The sequence below is a fragment of the Sphaeramia orbicularis genome, chromosome 17, assembly GCF_902148855.1.
Source record: "Sphaeramia orbicularis chromosome 17, fSphaOr1.1, whole genome shotgun sequence".
Lineage (NCBI taxonomy): Eukaryota > Metazoa > Chordata > Actinopteri > Kurtiformes > Apogonidae > Sphaeramia > Sphaeramia orbicularis.
Genome location: NC_043973.1, coordinates 34458271 through 34475056, shown reverse-complemented (window position 1 = coordinate 34475056; position 16786 = coordinate 34458271). Strand labels below are relative to the sequence as shown.

Sequence of the window (16786 nt, the reverse complement as noted above, 5' to 3'; positions counted from 1 at the left end):
ATTTTATTAATACAATTGTGCAATTGCTTTATTGTTCATTATGTATCATGTGTGGGTTTTGCATTGTTTGGACTTATTGGCTTGAGCGTCTGGTTCCAACCTATATGTAAAGTGTCATGAGATAACTTTTGTTATGATTTGGCGCTATATAAATAAAATTTGATTGATTGATTGACTTTGTAATGCTGCTACCTTGGCCAGGTCTCCCTTGCAAAAGAGATTTCTGATCTCAATGGGACTTCCTGGTTAAATAAAGATTAAAAATAAAAATAAAAATAAAATAATTGTATTAACCCTTTCATGCACGAATTATGAGGACTTAATCAAAATTTTTTCCTGAGTATTTTTATTCCTCTTTAGGTGTAATAAAAACAATGCGATTGAAAATTTTCTTCTGAAAAATAAAAAAAATTTTAAAAAATGAAATAAAATTATTAAAAACATTTAAAAAATACATTAAAAAAATAATAAAAAAAAAACAATTCTTATGAACCTATTTTTCATGAAGTTGCAAAAATGTCCACTCAGCTGGACACCACACGTTTAATTTTGACGCACAGAAACATGCATTTACTGACAAATTGTGTGTAAAAACTATGGGGAGGGCTTGTGATTCTGGGGGTTATGCTCAGGGAGATCTACATAATGTTACCAGTTCTTGTAAGAAAAGATATGTAGTGTCTTAAAACTTTAATAAAGATATGTGTAAAAAATAAATAAATAAATAAATAAAAATCCATGAATATACAAGAGAACTGCTGTAGAATAGCTGTCCACTGTAGTGACCACTATGTATGAAAGGGTTAAATGTTGTACCTCCAGATTAATTAGGAATAATGATATTAAACCACAAGTAACCACGGTTTGTTCTACTCTCACTCAGGAAGAAACACCTGCCATAAAACTTGAAATAAGCATAGGCATGTATTTATGATTACTGAAAACAACTGACATTTTCATCATAATTATACTTTTTATATCTATATTTTGACTGTAAGTCCTAAAAGCCGTAGGTGTGCTTTTCCCCTATATTTTTGTTCAAAGCCTGTATTTCAGAGTGTGTTAATATTTCCTCCCACCTGTTGATTCCCGGCTCTGCTTTGTAAAAGGTAATAGTAGGAATCATTGCCGTGACTCCCTGACTCCACCGTCAGTGCAGCGCTAACAGGGACACCCAGCTTCTTCAGCATCGGTACAGTGTGGTTCAGAAGCAGCAATCCTTCATTTTTATCCTGAAAAAATGTAGGGTTACATTTTATACAATCGTAACAGAGAGTTCCATCTTGCTCATGTTAAAGGCTCATATTAAAATGTATATTAATGTCAAATCAATAGTGTTTTCTCACACCTTTGTTTTTTTCAGAGTCACTGCAGCCGTTAACTTTGTGTTATCTATCGACATGAAAACTTGAGATTCAGCAACCGCTGGCGACACAAGCAAGGATCCAGAGCACGGATGCGATCCGGACTGCCCCAGTCCTAAAACATGACAGAGGAAATGATGGCTTTTTGTACATGTGCGGTCTGTTATTATGATATGAGTTCATATTGAGGAAAAGATGTGGTCATTAAGGGTAAAGGAGAGGAAGTGGTGGAAACAGTGGGGAATTATGAGTAAGAATGTGTTTCCATGTGTGTTCTCTTAATTGCCATGGATTTATGCGACTTTTTTTTTTCTGTTGCACATAAAATAAAAACGACATGCTGAGGAGATGTGGAAGTGAATCACGGCCACATAAAAAATTCTAGTGATATAGTTCCCTTTTTATTGGAGCTGCTCTTCGGCCTCTTTGTATAATACATTAGATTTGATTGATTGGCTAAAAAAATTTATTCATCCCATCAAGAAATCTCCAGAAATACATAAATAAATTGCAAAAGTGCAGCAGATCCACCAGAGCAGCGTCATGTGGCCATTATAAAGTTTCATACCGTAAAACATCTTTTTCTCAGATGTCAGTCTGTGTTAAAAAAGCTAAACTGTGAAACCCACTGACTGATCATTTAGAATCTGATACGATCGCCACTGTCAAAAAAAACCCCCCGAAACACTAAACCCTGGTTTACTCAGCAACAAACCAGTATTCATGTCTAATCTTACATGCGATTGCGTTTTAAAATTTATTGCAACTCATTATTTTTATGTATTTCCTTCAAACTGTATTCAGGTAAATACTTTACTCTTTGATTCTATAAAAGCCCTTTTATGGAAAGATGTCCCAAAGATTATGATGCTTACATGGGATACTGGTCTCAGTTTATATATTTATGTATTGTATGTATCAGTCCCTATTAAATAAACCATACATTTAAAAAAAAAAATCTGCACTTTATGTGGGTGACAAAAAAACAGGAAATGAGAGATACAGTAAAAAAAAAAAAAAAAAATACAGCACATTTGAACTAAAACAATATTTTAAAATGTATTAAGAGATTCATAACATATAAAGACTTTCATTTATTTTCCTTTTAATAGTTTTAGTCATAACTTACCTCCAAAAGGGATTTAATGGTCGAAAGGTTTTTGTGAGTCTGAAAGAGGTTAAGTCAGTATTTTATTATAATTCTGTTCTAAAAACTAATTTTGATTGTGTGGAATTTCTTGAATATTGGTATGTTTTTGGTAATTTTTCAATTATTTTTACTTATTTTTATTGGATGTTCTGGCTCTTTTGTATTTTACTATGTGTTTTTACGAAAAAGCACTGTGTAATGGATCTAAATAAATAAAATTTCAATATTGGAAACAAGCATAATAATAAGAAGAAGAAGAAAGAAGAAGAAGAAGAATGATAATGATGACGATGATGATGATTATTATTATTTTCTGCTATGATTGAGGAATAATTCACATATTGAGACAGAAAAGAGCTGGAATAAAAAGTGTGTGCTGATTTGCCTCGATACTCTCACAGGTTAATATAATTCCACTCTTTTTGTTGTACATTATGTCAGATATAAAGACTAACTTTCTGTAACTGCTTTCATCCATATATATACAGGGTGGTGAAGCAAAATTTACAATATTTTGAAGGGCAGGGATTGAAAGACAGTGTATGACCAATTAGTTTATTGAAAGTCATGAGAATTTATTTGCCACAAGAAAATTTACATCATAGAAAATGTTTTTATTCTATGTGTCCTCCTTCTTTCTCAATAACTGCCTTCACACGCTTCCTGAAACTTGCGCAAGTGTTCCTCAAATATTCGGGTGACAACTTCTCCCATTGTTCTTTAATAGTATCTTCCGGACTTTCTCGTAATAGTTTTGCTCATAGTCATTCTCTTCTTTCCATTATAAACAGTCTTTATGGACACTCCAACTATTTTTGAAATCCCCTTTGATGTGACGAGTGCATTCAGCAAATCACACACTCTTTGATGTTTGCTTTCCTGATTACTCATATGGGCAAAAGTTTCTGAAAAGGTATGGATAATAGTGTGAGGTATGATTATGACATCAATGTATGTTTGGTTTCAAAACAATTGATGTAGTGCCTGCTGAGAAAAAACAACTAAATGTTCATTGCAAATTTTGCTTCCCCACCCTGTAATATTTGTAAAACGGATACCATGGCTGTTGATGTGGCCATAATCTTAATAATAATAATAATAATAATAGCTTTACTTGTACAGCACCTTTAAAAACAAAGTTTACAAAGTGCTTTGACAGAGGGCACAACAGCAGGATACAAGAAGCAAGTAAAATCACTGAAACAGAAGCAACACAATAAGAAAGATGTGGACAACAAATGCAAAAACTATGGTACTTCAAATAAATGAAGTGAATCGGAGTAAAGAGGGCAGGGAGAACGTAACATGATGCTGTCAAATCAATGCAAAAATGAAGAAATGAGAAAATATCATGTATGAGAATATAAATTAATAATCAAACAGGATAAAATCCCATTTTAAAAAGTTGAAATTAAAAATTAAAAGGGACAAACATCACATAAAAGCAAGTCTGCAAAAATGTGTTTTAAGAAGTGATTTAAAAGTTGGCACTAATTCCTCTGCCTTATCTCCTGGGGCAGGCTGTTCTAAAGTGTGTGTGTGTGTGTGTGTGTGTGTGTGTGTGTGTTGGGGGCGGGGGGGTCCTGATGGAAAAGGCCAGGTCACTTTTAGATTTAAGCCTGGACTGTGGAACAGCCAGGAGCCCTCTGCCCCCCCACCAGAGGGTCTAAGGCTGCGGACTGGCTCCTAGTCAACTAGCATCTCATCTATACAGCTAGGGGCCAGACCCATTCAGGCTTTAAAAGTGATCAGTAAAATCTGAAAATCAATTCTAAAACACACAGGAGCCAATGGAGGGATGCCAGGAGTGGGCTGATGTGATTTCATCTGTTCAAACCAGTGACATCTTATTTAACTTACACGTCCATCTGCTCTGTAATGTGTAGGATACAAGGACTGCATATACTCACCTGAATGACAGTGCAGTTGTTGTTATACAGCACTGACCCCTGCAGGCCAGGCTGAGACATTACAGCTCCACTGGCTGTAACCGCACATTGGCCCATCTGAAGTAGTGCTTCTGCGTCATATCGCTGTTTCCCAGACCTGCCGGTTACTCTCAGTCTGCTGTACTCTGGGAAGTTTCTGAGAACAGGAAGGTTGTGACCCAGTTCACCCTCCAGACTCAGCTGCTGCTCAGATCTGGCCTTCACCCTCAGGAAACCCCTTTTTCCATCCACACTGGTATCCACAACAGCGACCCAGACGCCCTGAGGGTCCTGCCAAACCGATCCATTCAAATGACCCTGGAATGGACAAGAAAAAATAGTGTTACAGCATACAGTCATATATATTGTTGGTGTAATCCATGTTACCGTGGTAAGTGGAGAGATATTGAAATTGGAACACTGGAACAGCCTATCCAAAACTTTCTTGGAGATGAAGATGCTTATGAAAAAAATAAAATGAATTTAGACTTAATAACTAAACATACATTTAGTATTTGGTTTAGAATGCTGCATATACATAAAGTCCAAAGACATGCAACAAAACTAAAATGGATAGCATATGATAGTAAATTTATGCCATCCAAAATTGACCAAAACTATAAATATTGGGTAACTAAGGGAGTTACAGCTTGGTGTGTTCTGGAAAATAATGGGAGGCTGGAGAGTTTCCAAACTTTGGCACAAAAATATCAACTTCAGAAACATGATTTTTTCCGTTATCTTCAAATGAGAGACTATTCTAAAGGGGAAATACAGGTGGGACCCTCCATGGAAGAGAGCGATGTGGCTGAAATCATGACTAAAGCATATAAACATAGTAATATTAGGATAATCTCAGCATTATATAAAGCCTTAATAAATCTCGATAAGCAAACAACTTACTATGTAAAAGTAAAATGGGGAAGAGAATTTGACATAGAAATTGATGATATAGATTGGCTAAACATGTGGAAATTACATCATACAACTACCAGTTCTTGGACATGGAGGGAATTTGCCTGGAAAAACCTTATAAGATTTGTATTCCACCTAAGCATCAGGAATGTTGGAGAGAATGCGGGGAGATGGATGTTGATCATTCTCATGTTTTTTGGAAATGTTCAAAACTTTCGGAATATCGGGAAATGATCTGCAATGTCCTATGTCAAGTATTAGGGTACACAATTCCAAAGAAACCTGAAATTCTTTATTTATGCAACTTTGGCGATGGCACTATACGTGAATACGATAAATATTTGGTAAAGGTGATGTTGATAGCTGCTAAAAAAATGTATAACAAGGAAATGGGGGAAGATGAACGTACCATCAAAGGATCAATGGATAACTACGATGGAGGACATATTTCTAATGGAAAAATTAACACAGATTGAGACGACAAGAACCACAAATGAACAAAAAGTGGAAAAAATGGACATTATATAAGCAAAATAATAGGTAAGACTGTGCTACTCAGACATGTTCATGTTGTTGGGCTTTCATTTTGTTGTTCTTTTAAAATTAATAAAATACAAGTAACAAAAAAAAAATGCATACAGTCATATACATTAAATTATTATGTACTTCTCAACATATTGTGGCATTATGATGCAATACAGTATATTTTACTGCATATTATGATTTTACTGAAATATAGGTATGACCTGGCTCTAGTTGAAGGGTCTATATAACAAAAATATACCGTATTTTCTTTCATTATAATTTAAATTAATAAATACATATAAACTGACCACATAGAGAAGTCATTTTCATACTCACAGGACAGTTTTTTGTCGTTTTTCTATTTTTTTTATTCTTTTGCAGAAATTTTCTCTTAAATCATGTAATAACATCTCAAATATTACTAGTATAAAATGCAAAAAGGGAAATAATAATAATTAAAAAATGCTTTTCAAATCTAGAGACATACAAAATAAAATATAGACCACATATGTAAATATGGTGAAACAGAGGTAGAGGACTTGAGTCACATGATTTGACTTGAATTATAATTTTAAGGACTCAAGACGTACTTAACTTACATCAATGAAACAACTTAGACTTAGACTTAGTACTCATCTTGGTTCAGATAACTTGATGAGTTATTCTGCTTGGAAATATATTGAGACGTCAGTGTTTAGTGACACTAAATCCACTTTTCATTGTTTGACGTTATAGTGACAGGTGTGAGGGGAGACATATTAGATCAGGTATTTCAGCCACTACCAGAAAAAGTGCTGTATATTAAAACTCATTTCATTAGGTTATGAACCCATAAAGACCCAGTGCTACTTTTGTGGCAGCTCCCAAATGTATTTCTCTCTATTTTAGCCTTTTTTAAGCAATATATCACCATTTATTCTAATATTATCCTCTGTGTTTTTCTTTTTTTCAGTGAAAATCATGTATTTTCATGTATTTCATTCACTGATCTTGTAGATGATCACAAAAAATTCAGATTAAAGTTGAGGGTTATTATATCAAAAACAGAGAAAACTGAAGAAAAAATGACTTTTTCAGCAAAAATGTATCTTTAACTAAACATAAAACAAACATCTGCATCAGAAGTAATTTGTCAAACTCCAAGGGTTTTACTGGTGAATCAATGTTGTAGAAGATGACGGTGTTGCCATGGTAACTACAGAGCCTCTGAACGTCCAAATGGGTCATATCTGATGACCATGAAAAGATGACAAACTGTATTTTACACCAATTATTGACATGGATTAATAGGATTATTAGATCAACAGGTATTCAACAGTTTAGATCAGTAGAAGGTTTTGGCTGTTTGGGTCCTTATGGGTTAATGAAATTTTTTAAATAATGAAATTTGAAATATTAAATTAGGTTTCAGTAGGTTACCTGTTAAGTATAATCAGTCACTAATGTAAATGTGAGCAGTATGTTTGACCCCCCCCGGCCTAAATCTTCCCTTCTGTAATTATTCATCAGCTCAAATTTCCTCAGGGGGTCAAATGAGTGTCCATTTTTGTCAAAAAACCAGTTGTCCTAAAGTCATAGAAGTGTGTGTAAATAATGCTAATCCATTTGTGCACAGACTACTGATATTCTTTGACAGTGGAAGCTCTATTTTCATAAATATTGGATTTGGAATAGCACGTGCATGTGAAAACTTTTGCTGGTGGACGGACGTGACATTACCCATGATGCTCTGGTCAGTACCAGTAGTTTATTAGGAATAAACTTATAGACTTACTATTGATAATTCTGCTCTTCTTCATAAATGTTAGTATTGTGGATCTAAAACAATCCCAGCTGACACAAAAACACTAAATGTGTCAGTGGACGGATATGACGTGGTTGTTGTGGATCCCATCATACTGATGCTCTGCAGCCATGTCAGCGTTTACACTAATGATCCCTGTGCAAAAACTAGGATCACAATTATTTATTGGATAGTTTATCACCAGACTAAAGAGGAAAGAACAATATAGAATTGTTCTTTCTGTATAAAAATGCTTCTTATTGTAAAACTGTTGATTTAAACAGTGCTGTGTGCCATTCTTCATGTATGTATTGGTGGAACATAAGCAGGATGGATCAGCACCATACTCCAGACTGAACCTGTACAAATAAAACATGTGATATGTAGGAGAGACTCTGGGAAGAAAAACTGGGGAATCTAAAAGAACAGAAGATTTGTTTTTCAGCTCAATTCAGTTCAAATAGAACTTGTTCATTTGTGACCTGAAAATATAGCATTAATTGTGATGAAATTGTTCATTTTTGAGCTGAAAACATAGTTCATATGAGCATCAACATGTTGAACAGAACTGAAATCCTGTACATTTGAACAGCTGTCATTTACCAACACAAAGTTCCTTTGGATTCACTGAGACTGATTTAATATGAACAAAGACACAAAGAAGACCTCTGAGCACACTTCAGTCGTCATACAACCCTACCTGTAACAGAGGACACTTGGACTCCAGAGCCCACTCCCACTGTGTCCTTCCTTTGACCTCAGTGACTCTAGTGGCTCTGATGTGACATGTCCCGGCTTGGATGAGCAGAGTCCCGGTCTGTTCGGGGCCTCCAGGAGCGCTGGCCTCTATGGTGATAATCTGAGGCAGACCTTGATTCCTCAGCTCCAGGAAGGAATGACTGATGGAGCCGGAGAGTTGAAGAGGGCTGCAGGACCGATGAAGATCCACAGTCAGGTCCTGGGTGTCGACCCTCATGGTGGAGGAGAAGGTCAAGTGACAGGGGAGTGTTGACAGGAGGCCCTCAAGAACCAGGGACACTGGGAGAACGGTTCCCTAATGAAGACAGATTACACCAACCTGAAGCAGGGTGTTGGGAGCAGTGCACACACAGCAGTAAACACTGGGCTGAAAGTGGGCTCAAGTGGTCTGACCTACTTGTTACTGTTACACTGTAGACCAGGAGTGTCAAACATGCAGCCTGCGGACCAAAACTGGACCACCTAAAGGTCCAATCCGGGTCCTTGGGATGGATTTGTGAATTGTAAGTCATTTTAGTTCAGAGACTATATGTAGCCCAATTCAATTTAAAGTAGATAAAATACTGTCATAATAACTTACAAATAATGACAACTCCGTAATTTGCTCTTTGTTTTAGTGTAAAAAAAAAAGTAAAATTACATGAAAATGTTTGCATTTATAAACTATAATTTCACGAAAAATGTGAATAACCTGAAGAAATATGAACAGCTTGAAATGTCTTGAAAGAAATAAGTGTAGTTTTTACAATATTGTGCCTGTTACTAATGGTTTTGTGCATTTGTAGATCCATTGTGCAACAGTGTAACTGAGAAGCTGAGGCATAATATTGTTGTAATTATACTTATTTTTCTTAAGACTTTTCTGGTTGTTCAGGCCATTCACATGTTTCAAAGGATGGTTTGTAGATGTAAATATTTTCATATTAGAATTTTGCTTTTTTCACTCTAAAATATAGAAAAAAGTTTCAAGCTGACATTATCAATAGGTAATTGTATTATTTGAGGTCACCGGAGGTCAAACTGGGCTGTATGTGGCTCCTGAAAATGAGTTTGACATCCTTGACTATTAATACGTTCAGTATAATTTTTGCATTTTGCAGATTCATCCCATAGGTCAAGGATCGACCCAATGGTCTGGGCCGGTTTTGGCCGACGGGTCATATGTTTGACACACAGACCATCCAAAACACCTTTATGAGCCCAGTCCCAGCTTTTCCTCTTCATAACCACATGGAGTGTTTCCGTACCTGTAGTGCAGGACAGTAGTTGGTAACTTTAACAGCATATGTCGACAGGTCCTCCTCCGATTTCTTCGTCCTCCCAAAATTACCCCTAAAATAACAAGGCCCCAGCTCCACGCCAACGTCCACAGCAGGTCCATGTGCAGCCGAGGCATTCAGGATCACTGCTCCATGGCTTGGAAATCCCAGCATCTGTAAAGACTCAATGGAGTGCTGGACAGACGCCTGGAAACTGAGGGAGGGTTGACACTTAAGGGACAGAATGACGCGGCCTTTCTCAACGTCCCTGGACTGGACAACGACGCTGCCGTTTGTGGAGCAGCCAGAACGCGAAACAGAGATGTTGACTGAGGTCTGAGGAGGCAGGACGGTCTACAGAGGAAAGACGAAATGATGATGAGAAGGAGGAAATGTAACAATGTATAATAATTACAATGCATGTAGAATACACCACATGCATGGAAATAAATTACACTTCACATTTTGTAAAGACCTTAGCTATCATCACATTTCCATTCATTATGTAGGTCTAAAAAAATCATTACATATTGCAAAAGTTATCACAAGATGCATGAGTTACACTTTTGATAACATAAGTGTAACATGGCGCATTACGTAAAACCAACACAAAATGGCTGTTTTCATCTGCAATCATCATATTTCTATTATTCAAGTTAAATTAAACTTCCCAAAGAATAAGTCAGACTGGTATTATAGCTGACTCTCATTGCTGTTATTTATATCTTACAAATTAAAGCCAAACTTATGGAGTTGATGTCAAAAACCAACATGGAAAAATCCATTCATGCTTTTATTTTTGCCAGCGTTGGCTACTATGGTGGTCTTTTGACAGAGCACAAAAAGACCTTCAAAAAGTTGCCACAAAATGCTAGAGTTACTTAAGCAACTCTTCCTGCTAGAGTTACTTACATGCAGTTCCTGTATTTTGTAATAACCCCCACAATATGTCATAATCTATTGCAAAATGTGAGGAAATACATTTTATATTGCATACAGAATGTGTATCATTACATAATCAAGTGAAACTGTATTTCATTTTATTGAGTTACTATTAAATGTGGTGCTGCATAGATCATTGGTAATTCCTTCCTAATGCTATCGATGGTTTTACACATTTTTCTCTGTACTGCACAAAGAAGAAAATATGTTTTTGGACAATATCATCATAGTTTTTGTAAATGCAAACACTAAGATTACACCTTTTTTCACAGGAGGAGACAGGTTAAATAGGCTCCTACAGAGAGAATCCTTTTGGATATACTGTATACTCTGAGAGCTACACAATACCCAGGCCTGAGTGGTGAACTCCACTTCTCCCCTTTTGTCTGACTTCAGTGGGATCCAGCCCACTTGGCTTATCTGTGCCCCCCCTCAGCCTCCTGACTAAAAAAAACCTTATTGTCTATGTTTATTTCTGATGATTTATTTAATGTGAAGACTTATAGTGCTTGAAATGTCTTACTGTTGTTTGCTTATATACCATGTATTGCTCTGTTCTGTTTTTTTTTTTTTGTCTGTTTCAATTTTTAATTCTGCAGTCTTTGTCTTTAAGGTCCACCCAGTCATGTGACCTCTCTCTATATATAGGAGGATCCATATGGGCGGCCTTCTTATATCAGCCCTGATGAAGGCCCATAGGCCGCAACACGTCGGCTAGAGTTTTTAACTTGTTTGGCCATGCTGAAATAAAGGCTTTTTCATCTCAGCCCTATCCTGAGTGCCTCAGTTCCTTCAAGCAACTAGTATTTGGATCCCAACACTGACGAGCACCAGAAGCAAGGAAAGAAGACCAACGATACCTACGCAGCACTGCAGGCTTGTGTTTTTTTGATTTAACTCTAAAGAAAATATGTTTTTGGACAATATCATCATAGTTTTTATCAATGAAAACACTAAGATTATGCCTTTTTTCACTTGATGTATAAATGTTATTTGCACAAACAGGAAAGATAAGAGTCATCTCCAACATGAAGATGTCTCTGTTGCTTTCCTTCAGTTGGGAAACACTTTCTGGGATGTTTTCTTTCCCTTGTGTTTCCTCTCTGACCTTCAATAAGACACATCGCTGTTGGACAAAAAAATTCCACGCGGTCCTCCTGTCTTCTTCTGTCCTCTGTCGACTCCTCAGGATGATCATGGAACATTTGCTGCTGTCCAAACTGAACCGTGTTTGACTGTGAGTGGTTGACATGCTGACAGTGAGCGCCTCCGCTAACCTGGTAGAGGCCTGGTTCTGCTGGAGGATGATCCTGAAGGAGGCGGTGGGCTCCCAGGCAGCCGTCACGTCAATCTGAGCAGAACGGCTGTTAAAAGACACCTGAGCTCCTCCAGACAGGGAGGATTCACGGAACTGACCGGACCCTCGGACATCCACTCTGTTTGGGATGATGGAGGCGAGAGAGGCCCAGTGGTGCTTGAAGGTCCAGTCCACTTCAGCCTTGTGGTCTTTGAGCAGTACCGACAACAGACACTGGAGAGAGTCCTGCTGGGTTTCTAAATCCGCAGAACCTCTGAGTCCATCTTTACCTGCCTGTCCATGTATAGTTAGGGAGGTTTTCTCTGGTTTTAAACCCCCTTTGAGATTCCTAACCTGGACCCACGTCAGCCTCCCCACACCTGTACACCGAACCGACACCAGCAGACTGGATCTACCTGAGTCCAGTGTTAGACTGACATCTACCCACATGTTACACCTGCTTTCTAACTTCATACGACCAGTCACCTCAGCTTTGTGTTTCACACCACCATTCCCAAACTCAACTAACCCATGCCATCCATACAGCCCATCCCTCTCCAATCTCAGTCCCACATTCACATCCAGTACCTGAAGCCCAAACACCAAACCGATACCCAGTGCCCACCTGCGAGGCCCAGGCCTCAGCAGGAGCCTGAGGCCAGTTGTAGTGGGTACACCCAGAACACCCAGCACACGTACAGATGAATGAGTGAGGTTAGCTCGCAGCTCCCTTTGACCATTTGTGCTATAACAGCCTTTAGCCTGAGCACTGAGGCGGGGGTGAGTGAGTACCAGGCCATAGCAGAGCCTGCTGTGTGGTCTATAGGAGCGAAAGGCTCGTACCTCCACAGGGCGGCCTGCCACATTTCCATAGCACTGAGCCCAGAGTCGGTGTGCGGCGGCGTCCCCTGTGCAGTTCATCTGTGAAAACAAAACCCCCTGTTGGCAGAGTATGTTTTTCAAAGGAAAAACTAATGAAGGACATGGAAGGCATTCACAGAGGAACATAACTTCAGACCAGACACATAAAACTCTGTGGTTTACCAACATCCTAATCCAATCTGTTATTAGGCGAAGAAAAAAAGGTTGAAATATAATGTGTGTTTTATTATTAGCAGAATTTGAAACTACTGATCATGCGTCCCTGGAAAGTGGGTGGATCCTGCAACTGGTTCAGATTCTGATTAATGCAATACGTTTCACATTGTCTGAACAAAAGGGTTAAAGATATGTTAAGGGTAAAGGGAGGCCACACTAAATATTACCGCTTTGGTTTATAGAAGCTGTTTTTTCCCTTTTACTGCTGTACATACATCCCATATACCCAGATTAGATCTTAATACAAAGACTGAGATATGCATATGTGTGGAAAATAGAACTTTACTAACCCTTTCATGCATGAATTATGAGAACCTTAATCCAGATTTTTTTCGTAAGTGTTTTTATTCCTCTTTAGGCATGAAAAAAACATGCCTGAAGAAAATTTCTTTATGAACTTATTTTTCATGGAGCTGCAAAAATGTCCACTCAGCTGGACACCACACATTTAATTTTTGAAGCAAAGAAACATGTATTTACTGATAGAGTGTGTGAAAACTATGAAATAAAAACGTTTTTAATACTTATTATAGGTGATTCATTTGTCAGAAAGGGGTAGTTGTTTGTTTACCTGCTTTACTAGTTTGTCTAATAAATGAATTACCTACAATAATTATATGTGGAAGACAGTACGAACCTTTACCAGACATTTTTAATGCCACTAATCTGAAGTTCTGTCACATTTTAAATTGCTAATACTAGTCATTACTCACTTCATGGAGATAATATGCAAAAAAAAAAAAAAAAGTGGTTTTTGACTAACTTTTAGGTGGTTTTGGGGTCATTTTTGTGTGATTTTTAGGTGGTCTTTGGGCGATTTTTGGGTAGTTTTAAGGTGGTTTTTAGGTAATTTTTGGGTGATTTTTAGGTGGTGTTTATGTGTTTTTTAGCTGTTTTTTGGGTAATTCTAGGGTGGTTTTTGAGTAATTGTTAGGTGGTTTTAGGTTCATTTTTGGGTGATTTTTAGGTTGTTTTTGAGTAATTTTTGGGTGAATTTGGTGATTTTTGAGTCGTAACTTGTCATTTGTTCATGAAAAAAAACAAAAAACGACAACTTTAAAAAAAAAGTTAATTACAGGCTTATAACAATAACAAGCACTTGATTTACACTTAAACATGTTACTCTAGATCAGGTTTATCAAGAACAGCGTAGTTACAGTAATGGTATGATTGACAGTTTATGGGATGATGCATAAGCATCCATAGTGTTGGCTGATATGCAACTAAAACAACAAAATCCATGAATATATGAGAACAGCTGGAGAAGAACTGTCCACTGGAGTGACCAGTATGCATGAAAGGGTTAAACCAACAAAACTAAAGTTGGCCTACGACTTTTGCACAGAACTGTACAACACAATATTTAATTTCTGTAAATATGTCGCCCTAAATTCTACACAATGCACATTATGACTTTCTAAATACATATCTGGATAAAAAACAAACATTTAGCAAGAAAGCGACCTGTAATAATGGTGCTGTTTACCTGCAAAGAGGTGGGTATGACTCCCTGCAGCAGCTTCATTTGTTGCCACAAATGCGCTGCCATTAAAACCGTGTTGTTCTTTGAGCCGACACTGAAGAGGATGTCTACCATTCTGGTATCTTCCATCAGAAGCACCAGGCCTGTGTCCAGTCCATCTGTTTGTAACTGAAAATATGAGACAATAAATTGTTATGCAGAAAATATAAAGTTATTGGTGAAAAAGAAAAAGCTTATTCTTGTACCTGATAATGTGCTTTTGCTTGAATGGAGCTTGATACGCCTCTTTTTAGCAGAGCTTTCATTTGGTGCTGCAGCTTCGTGAGGAACTCCCATCGGGTCATAAGATGATCTGTCCTGCTTCCATTAAACTCAGCTTTTAGATGCTCCACTCCTGCTTGAACCTCTGTCAGGACCGACAGTCGATCACTCTCTTGGGTCCAGCTCACCTTGGCGCTACTGTTGGCAGGTACGCCTGTAATCCACAAACAAAGACACCGAATGACAAAATAAACAAAAAGAAACATGACAACAAGAATTTTATGTACACTCACAGTCAATGAAAACTTTGAGACCATATTTTTCAACATAATTTTTATTTTGAAACCCTAAACCACAAGTGTCAAACATGCGGCCCGGGGGCCAAAACCAGCCCACTAAAGGGTCAAATCTGACCCCTAGCATGAATTTGTGAAATACAAAAATTACACTGAAGATATTAATAATCAAGGATGTTGAAATCATTTTAGGTCAATTCAATCGAAAATGGATCAGACTAGTAACATATTATCATAACCTATAAATAATGAAAATTGCAAATTTTCCTCTTTGTTTTAGTATAAAAAAAGTAAAATTAGAAAAAAAAGTTACATTTACAGACTATCCTGAACAAATATGAACAATCTGAAATGTCTTAAGAGAAGTCTGTGGAATTTTAACAATATTCTGCCTGTTACTAAATCTTTAAGTTGTGATGCACATATATAAATGATCAACATTACACTTTTTTTCTTAAGAATTTCAGGTTGTTCATATTTGTTCATGTTACGTTCAAGTACGGTTGGTAGGTATAAAATTTTCATCATGGAATTTGACTTTTTTCACTCAAAAAAAAAGAGAAAACCTGGAGTTGACATTATTTATGAGTTCTTATCCTATTATTTATATCATTTTACTGGTCAGGCCCACTTTAGATCATATTAGGCTGAACGTGAAACTGAACTAACATGAGTTTGACAGCCCTGCCCTAAACTGGAATTTTTTCATATGAATCATTTGTGTAGGATATTGGCATACAGAAACAAAAATTTAAAGTTTCAACAATAATTTCAACACAAAAAACTTAACAAAAGAAAATGGCACCTGCCAAACACACAGTCCCAACAGTCAATACCGGGTATGGCCTCCGTTTGCTTCGATGCAGGCGGTCTATGTTCAACAGAGCTTGTGGTGTTGTGGTGTTCACCCAGGTTTGGGAACAGCCCATACACAGGCCTGGATATATGACTGGAGCTCAAACCAGCCTCCACCTTACCCAGTGCCAACCCGGAGACGTCGTTCACGTGACAGATGTGGCATGATTTCAGATTCAAATTTATTAATTGTCATTCAATAAAAACATCCCAGATGCTGTTAAAGAACGAAATAGCAAAATGCACAGCACGAAATAAAAATACAGAAAAAGAATCCTAAAAACACCAACTAAAAACAACCCATGTATATGATAAAATATTAAAAACTGCACTAAAATAAATAAATAGTTAGAAAAAGATAAAAAAAAAAAAAAAAGGAATATTGCATGATGGAGGGGTCACTATTACACCTATTATTGCGCATTCCATTATTTCATTTCACCCCCTCAATTTTTGTTCAGCAGTCTTATGGCTGTTGGATAAAAACTTTTAAAAAATCTGGCAGTTTTGCACTTCAGGCTCCGAAAACATTTCCCTGAGGGCAGGAGGGAAAACAGTTTGTTGAAGTTCACTGGACTAACACTGGTGTCCTTTTTTGGGCCTTTATATAGGCCTTCCAAACCAGTCCTCAGATTGTGCACAGACCCACTGAGTATTGCTCAGTGTGTATTTGGTCCACTTTAGCAAAGAGACCAACCCATGTGCAATGAACCGTGACAACATGACAGCTCATCATTATCTGAACTACCCCAGCACTAAGGCATCAAGAAATCCACAATGAAAAACCAGTGTTCAGAACTCAGAGCTCCTCCTTCACCCTGAACGGTGTGCATGTGTAGATCAATTCTTTCTGTTTAAATTCAACAGTTTC

The 16786-nt window shown here is 37.3% G+C and overlaps 2 protein-coding genes across 2 annotated transcripts in view; both read right to left on the bottom strand.

Annotated features, from left to right (window-relative positions):
* Positions 1-1380, bottom strand: part of LOC115437390 (uncharacterized) — a 31288-nt gene extending 29908 nt beyond the window's left edge. The window contains exons 1-2 of the mRNA XM_030160618.1: positions 1349-1380; positions 1080-1232 (exon numbers count right to left, since the gene is read on the bottom strand). Of these exons, the coding sequence (XP_030016478.1) occupies positions 1080-1190 (111 nt within the window). The 5' untranslated portion in view covers positions 1191-1232; positions 1349-1380. The remainder of the gene's footprint in view (positions 1-1079; positions 1233-1348) is intronic.
* A 12-nt stretch (positions 1381-1392) lies between these two features.
* The window catches only part of LOC115437389 (uncharacterized), an 89427-nt gene continuing 74033 nt past the window's right edge, over positions 1393-16786 (bottom strand). Inside the window, exons 40-46 of the mRNA XM_030160617.1 lie at positions 14749-14978; positions 14507-14671; positions 12766-12843; positions 9672-10037; positions 8366-8719; positions 4425-4760; positions 1393-1479 (exon numbers count right to left, since the gene is read on the bottom strand). Of these exons, the coding sequence (XP_030016477.1) occupies positions 1393-1479; positions 4425-4760; positions 8366-8719; positions 9672-10037; positions 12766-12843; positions 14507-14671; positions 14749-14978 (1616 nt within the window). The remainder of the gene's footprint in view (positions 1480-4424; positions 4761-8365; positions 8720-9671; positions 10038-12765; positions 12844-14506; positions 14672-14748; positions 14979-16786) is intronic.